Source organism: Oratosquilla oratoria, chromosome 12 (genome assembly GCF_046742065.1).
Source record: "Oratosquilla oratoria isolate Oo_2021 chromosome 12, ASM4674206v1, whole genome shotgun sequence".
NCBI lineage: Eukaryota > Metazoa > Arthropoda > Malacostraca > Stomatopoda > Squillidae > Oratosquilla > Oratosquilla oratoria.
In genome coordinates, this window is record NC_134788.1 from 37349538 (window position 1) to 37357037 (window position 7500).

The window sequence follows — 7500 nt, forward strand, 5'->3', positions numbered from 1 at the left end:
CCAATGATGACGTCACATACCGATCGATGACGTCATATCCCGAACCTATGACGTCACACATTCAGCTGGACTAGGTTAATTGACCATATCCTGCGACCGGACACGAGTTTAACGATCTTCTAACGAGATTAAGTTAATTTTCAATATTCCACATGACGTCACGCGGAGTTCTTCGTAATAGAAAACGGGCCGACAGTTGCTTTCTATCAGGAAGAAAACGCGAATTTATCAATTTATCTAAATAAAACTAGAATCTATTGATTACAAAAAAAAATCAGAATTTATTCATTCATTTATACGAATATTTCTCTTGTATGATCGTGTTGTATCATTAATACAACAGCTCTCATACCTATTGTAGAATACATTCACTGGTACGTGCAGCCTACCACCACGATATACCATCATATACCACTTCCCCCGGATACGTAAGCACCGTTGCCGGATGTAGAGGGGGGGAAATTCAGAAAATACTGTGAGAAAAACGGACTACGTGCAAGATGGAGGGAGTGGGAGGGGAGGAGGAGGACGAGGGAGGATATTTCCGTTTTCTATTTATTTATTTATTTATTTATTTGTTTGTTTTTCAGATTCTTCATATATATATATATATATATATATATATATATATATATATATATATATATACATATATATGTATATAATATATATATATATACGTACGTACGTGTGTGTGTGTGTGTGTGTGTGTGTGTGTGTGTGTGTGTGTGTGTGTGTACACTTCCACGTTACTTATGCAAACTTCTCTATATCGTCTCTTTGCCTAGATATATTCTTGTATAGTCTTTGAGTGTGTGTGTGTGTGTGTGTGTGTGTGTGTGTGTGTGTGTGTGTGTGTGTGTGTGTGTACTGACACACAATATTACTAATTGACCTTGAGACTAAATCCACACACACACACAAACACACACACGTACACACAGAAACTTAAAGATAATAATAATGACAATAATAATAATAATAATAATGATAATAATAATAGTAATAATAATAATAATAATTGGTGTGTTGGTCACCCACAAGGCCACCCAATGGGAACGTGGGTTGCCTCCTCTAACCCACACACACACACACAGAGCGGGCAACCCACATTTGACGGGACCCCCCGACCTTGAGAGAGGGGAGAGGGGGGGAGGGAGGGGGAGAGGGGGAAGGAGAATCAGCTGCACAGTCGGTGCACAGCTGGGTATAACAGTTCCATTCAAGAGTGAAGAAATAAAAAAAAATTATTTTATTTTTATTTTTTATTATTTTTTTAATGATTCGGAAATTGACCTTAATTGACCGATTGGGGTCATTGCGCATGCGCACACACACACTACGGCCGTCCGGGTTCGAATCCCGCCCGGGGATTAAATAATTTCAATACCGTTGCGCTTCGAGTCGTTACTCTCTCGTGGGCGGGGAGTTGGGTGTACGTGTGTGCGTGTAAGGTCACAGTATTACCCATATATATATATATATATATATATATATATATATATATATATATATATATATATATCATATATATATGAGCTCTCTTCCGGGAGGGAAATAGTTGTTGATCACGAGTCCAACACGTGATCCAAGACGTTTGTATGTATGTTATTACCCGCTCAGTCCACTACTACATAATATCTATGGGATGTGTACTCATGCCAACCTCTGCCACGTCACTCCTGCAAATTTCTCTATCTAAAGCTTATATCTTAACATGTGATAATAATAATAATAATAATAATAATAATAATAATAATAATGATTATATCCCATATTCCTAGCTTTGACAAATACAAAAATATAATTCAAACGCTGTTTCGACCTAACCCGTCTTACGAACTACACCTCGACTTACGAACAAACCTTCTTCGACTTACGACCGATTCCCCGACTTACGAACAACTCATCCCCGACTTACGACCAAATTCCCCGACTTACGAACAAATCCTAGACTTATGAACAAATTCCTCGACTCACGAACAACTCATCCTCGACTTACGAACAAGTCCTCGACTTACGAACAAATTCCTCGACTTACGAACAACTCATCCTCGACTTACGAACAATACCTCGACTTACGAACAAATTCCTCGACTTACGAACAAATCCTCGACTTACGTACAACTCATCCTCGACTTACGTACCGAGTTCCCGAACGAGTAGACATGGTCGTCCTCATTGGTGTGATCACACTTGACGCCCTTAACGCAGCCCTGGGCGAGGGCGACCCCGCCCGCGGCCAGCACCTCGCCCACCTTCACGCCCTTCTTCAGGGAGCTCATAGGCGGAAGGGGCGTCGCCCTCAGCCACGGACGTCGGTAATCCAACCTCAGGTCTTCCTCCAACTCGGCCGCGCTCGGCGTCGCCGCTAACCGCCATCGAGGAGGAGATGCCGTGTTTGAGGTCGACCTAGGTTGTACGAAGTTTGGAGGAGGAGGAGCTGGTTTGGACCTGGTGAGGATGATCTGGTCCCTTGAGTAGGACCTCGAGTAGGCTCTCACGGGGCGGAGGTCTGAGGACGAGGTCATGCTGCTGGCGTACAAGTTCAAGTCCTTCGAGTAGGACCTCGAGGTTTGCAGTCTCGACATCGACTTCCCGTCCGGCTTGTCCTCGTACCACATGTGGAGACCTCTCGAGTATGAGCTCGAAGTACTCAGCTTCAAGGGTGACCTGACTTCCGAAGAGTTCAGCTTCAAGGGTGACCTCACTTCGGGCTGGTTCTTGTACCATATGTTGCGTTCCTTGGAGGACGATTTGGAGGACGATTTGGAGGAGGACATTGAAGTGACGATTTTGGAGGACGAGAGGGAGGTCACCCCCTTGGAGGGGGTCCTCTCATCTGAGAGCTTCAAATGCCACATGTCGACGTTTTTGGAGGACGACACGGAAGGGGCACATTTGGAGGAGGAGCTCTCATTTTTGGAGGACGACTCTGTCAGGAGTTTATATTTCTGGTTCGCCCTATTCCTCGAGGGGACACAGACCTCCGAGATGGACCTCAGGAGTTGAGTCCCCCTCGACTTAATCTCCGGTTGCCTTCGGTCCCTAAAGGACGACTTGGGATTCAAGGACGACTTGGGGTTCAAGGTGGACCTCGAAGGTCCAACTTCGATGGAAGACCTCGAGGTGGAGAGTTTATAGCCCGGGGACTTCTCCTCCACGGACTTCTCCGAGGAGGACCTCGATTTGGAGGACGACCCAACCTTCGAGTGGGACTCGGGTTTGTGGTTCGAGTCCTTCTTTGGAGGAACGCAGACTTCGGAAATCGACCTCAGGAACTTGGAGGTGTTCCTTGAAGGGGGAAGGTCGGCCTTGACTCTGAAACTTGAGGTTTCGTGGGGGACTCTCCTCCTCAAGGGTCCCGCGTCCAGGTCCCCCTCGACTTGTCTCCTCCTCCTCAAGTCGCCGCAAGTCGAGGAGCTCCTTCGGACGACGCCAGTTCCCGAAGAAGGAGCTGGAGGTGGACCTTGTCCCCCTCGAGTGTAAGATCTCACATGATTCGAGGAGGAGGTGGTGGAGGACGAGTGGTGGGTGGATTTGGAGGTGGAGGAGGAGGTTTTGGAGGAGGTGGAAGGAGGTTTGGAGGTGGAGGAGGAGGTGGAAGGAGGTTTGGAGGTGGAGGAGGAGGTGGAAGGAGGTTTGGAGGTGGAGGAGGAGGTGGAAGGTGGTTTGGAGGTGGAAGAAGAGGATTTGGAGGAGGAGGAAGAATTGGAAATCGGTTTGGAGGAGGAAGTGGAGGTGGAAGACGATTTGGAGGCTGAGGTGGATTTGAAGGAGGATGTAAAAGGTTTGGAGGAGGATGTGGAAGAGGGTTTGAAGGAAGTGGAAGAGGGTTTGGAGGTGGAAGAGGAAGTGGAGGGAGATTTGGAGGAGGTGGATTTCGGTGCAGAAGTGGTGGAAGAGGCCTTGATGGATGAAGTGGACTGTAAAGGCGATTTGGAGGAAGAAGTGGATTTGGAGGAGGTGGATGCGTTTTTGGAGTGTGTGGAGGGGTTTTTGGAGGAGGCGGTTGATGATGTGGACTTGCTACATGTGGAGGTGGATTTTAGAGTGGAATTGGAGGTTTTGGAGGCGTTGGAGGGTTTGGAGGTGATGGGATTTTTGGAGGGAGCGTTGATAATGGAAGAAATACATTCTGGATCAGGAATTGGGACGAAAAAGGAAGAGGAGGAGGAGGAGGAAGAGAAGGAGGAAGAGGAAGAGGAGGAGGAGGAGGAGGAGGAGGAGGAGGAGGAGGAGGAAGCTTCCTTCTTGTCAATGAGTGGTAGATTAGTAGATTGGTTCATCTCCTTCTCGGCCCCTTAGGGATGGGCAGGGCGCCGGCCTGGGAGATGTTGTCCTTGTGTGTACAGTTAACTACAATTGCTCGTTCTCCTTTTTTTGTTCATTAATTAATTAAAGACCTGAACGCGCAAAGAAAAAAATTGGTTAATAAATGAATAAATAAATAAATAATAAATGAATAAATGAAAATATAAATTTTTTTTTTTTTGGTTCGAACGGTTTTTCCATGTCTATTAGTACGACTTTTGAGCGATAAAAAGTTCCGACTGAACAGACATATATGAATCATATACACAGAAACAGTAAACATCCTCTCAGAAATTAACAATTCAAGTCTCATTTGAAGTTAAGTTTCACTATAATCGCTCTCTTCGAGAGAGTATAGAGTTCTTCGTGACGTCATGTCGTTGGTTTTCGAATCGACGATGTGACGTCATGTCGGATTTTCGAATGGATGTGACGTCATGTCGTTGGGTTTTCGAATCAACAATGTGACGTCATGTCGTTGGTTTTTTCGAATAAACAATGTAACATCATGGCGTTGGATTTTGGAATGTGACGTCTTGTCATTGGATTTTGGAATCGACGATGTGACGTCGTGTCGTTGGATTTTGGAATCGACGATGTGACGTCTTGTCCTTGGATTTTCGCATCAACGATGTGACGTCATGTCGTTGGATTTTGGAATCGACGATGTGACGTCATGTTGGATTTTCGAATCGACGATGTGACGTCATGTCGTTGGATTTTCGAAACGACGATGTGACGTCATGTCGTTGGATTTTCGAAACGACGATGTGACGTCATGTCGTTGGATTTTCGAATCGACGATGTGACGTCATGTCGTTGGATTTTCGAAACGACGATGTGACGTCATGTCGTTGAATTTTCGAATGGACGATGTGACGTCATGTCGTTAATTTTCAAATTAATATGACGCGTCGCTATGGATGTCCTGTTTTGATGTGTCACTAAGTGTGTGTGTGTGTGTGTGTCACAACGAGACACAAATAACTGTGTCATCCTTACGTACACATACACACACACGCACACACACACACACACACACATCAACTTGCCATGCGAGTAGGCGAGGGAGTTAGGGAGGGAGGGGAGTTTTAGGGAGTGAATTAGGGAGGGAAAAAAGGATTCCTCCCTAAATACTCCCTAAATTCTCCCTAAACGTCACAACACCGAAAACCAATTCACAAACGAAAACAAACGAAAACAAAAAGTAACAAAAGTGTGCACAAATATATACAAGGAAATTCGAATCCCGCGCAAGGATAGGACACCCGCTCTTCACCGTGCCAAGACGCAGACTAATCCTCCATCCTTCACTCCCTCCTCCTCCTCCTCCTCCTCCTCCTCCTCCTCCTCCTCCTCCTCCACGGCCGGATATACTTCATGTCTGACTGTACTGTGCGCGTGTATGCGTGTGTGTGTGTGTGTGTGTGTACATGTGTGCGTTTTTCTCTTCTTGTGTGTGTGTGTGCGTGTATATTTCTCTTCGTGAATATATATATTTTGTGTGTGTACGTATGTGTGTATGTGTGTGTGTGTGTGTGTGTGTGTGTGTGTGTGTGTGTGTGTGTGTGTGTGTGTGTGTGTGTGTGTATGTGCACATTCACATGCATGCCTGATCTTTCCAGGAAAGCATTCATCTGACGAGAAGAAGAAGAAGAAGAAGAAGAAGAAGACGAAGAAGAAGAAGAGGAAGCAGAAGAAGACGAAGAAGAAGAAGACGAAGAGGACGAAGAAAAAGAAGACGAGGAGGACGAAGAAGAAAAAGGAGAAGAAGAAGAAGAAGAAGAAAAATAATAAGAAGACGAAAGAGAAGAAGAGGAAGAAGAAGAAGAAGAAAAAGATGAGATAGAGAGAGAGAAAGAGGGAGGGAGAGAGAGAGAGAGCGAGAGAGCGAGAGAGAGAGAGTGAGAGAGAGAGAGATAGAGAGAGAGTTGTATGTGTGTGTGTGTATGTGTGCTGGCATGCAGGCAACCCGCAAAAAGCAACGTGTATGCATATTAAGGACCCTCAATCCGTTTTCTACGATTTCAAAAGGCTTTTCAAGTGGCGCCTAAGAGGTGATGCCGCCTCAAGAGGTAAAGAGAGAGAGAGAGAGAGAGAGAGAGAGAGAGAGAGAGAGAGAGAGAGAGAGAGAGAGAGAGAGAGAGAGAGAGAGCGAAACATCAAAATAAAAAATAAAAAAGATAATATTTATGAAAAATTCTAAATCCAAGTGATCAAAGATTCGCCAACTTATGAAAAACGGGAATTCGTCCCCCTCCCCCTCCCTCCCACCTCCTCCACCTCCCCCTCCCTCCCACCTCCTACTCCCACCACGTGGAGGAAAATGGAGATGATGGGAGTGGAAGGAGGTGGAAACCAACGCGCCACTTGTATACTTGGGATAGAAGAGAGGGTATAGGGGGGAGAGGGAGGGGGAAAGGAGGGAGAGGAGGGGGAGATGAGTGAGAGGAGGAGGAGATGAAGGAGAGGAGGAGAGAAGGGAGAGGAGGAGAGAAGGGAGAGGAGGGGGAGAGGAGGGAGAGGGGGAGATGAGGGGGGAGAGTGGAGGAGGGGGAGAAAGAATGAAGGTACAACAATTGGGGAGGACAAAAATAAACATTCCTCCCACCTTCCCCCCCTCCATGTGTGTGTGTGTGTGTGTGTGTGTGTGTGTGTGTGTGTGTGTGTGTGTGTGTGTGTGTGTGTGTGTGTGTGTGTGTGTGTGTGTGTGTGTGTGTGTGTGTGTGTGTGTGTGTGTGTGTGTGTTAGATCCCTCTGTGCATCATCATTGAGGTCTCTCTCTCTCTCTCTCTCTCTCTCTCTCTCTCTCTCTCTCTCTCTCTCTCTCTCTCTCTGGAAATCCAGGAAATTCAGTTCCATAAAAAAAAACATCTTTCGTCATCTTAAGAATGTCGAACAAGATGAAGAAGAAGAAGAGGAAGAAGAAGAGGAAGGAGGAGGAGGAGGAGGAGAAGAGGGAAAAGAAGAGGATGAAGATGAAGATGAAGAGGAAGAAGAGGGAGGAGGAGGAGGAGGAGGAGAAGGAGGAAAGAAGAAGAGGGAGTAGGAGGAGGAGGAAAAAGAAGAGGAAGAAGAAGAAGAAGAAGACAAGAGAGAAGAAGAGGAAGAACAAGGAGGAGGAGGAGAAGAAATAGAAGAAGAAACAGAAGAAGACATGGGAGAAGAAAAGGAAGGAGGAGGAGG

General features: G+C 46.0%; 1 protein-coding gene across 5 annotated transcripts in view; it reads right to left on the reverse strand.

Moving 5' to 3' along the window:
- raskol (Ras GTPase-activating protein raskol) overlaps positions 1-5602 on the reverse strand; it is a 41620-nt gene extending 36018 nt beyond the window's left edge. For all 5 annotated transcript variants that reach the window (XM_076195240.1, XM_076195241.1, XM_076195242.1 and 2 more), the window contains exons 1-2: positions 5549-5602; positions 2148-4406 (exon numbers count right to left, since the gene is read on the reverse strand). In XM_076195240.1, the coding sequence (XP_076051355.1) occupies positions 2148-4289 (2142 nt within the window). In that variant the 5' untranslated portion in view covers positions 4290-4406; positions 5549-5602. The remainder of the gene's footprint in view (positions 1-2147; positions 4407-5548) is intronic.
- Positions 5603-7500: the final 1898 nt, after the last annotated feature.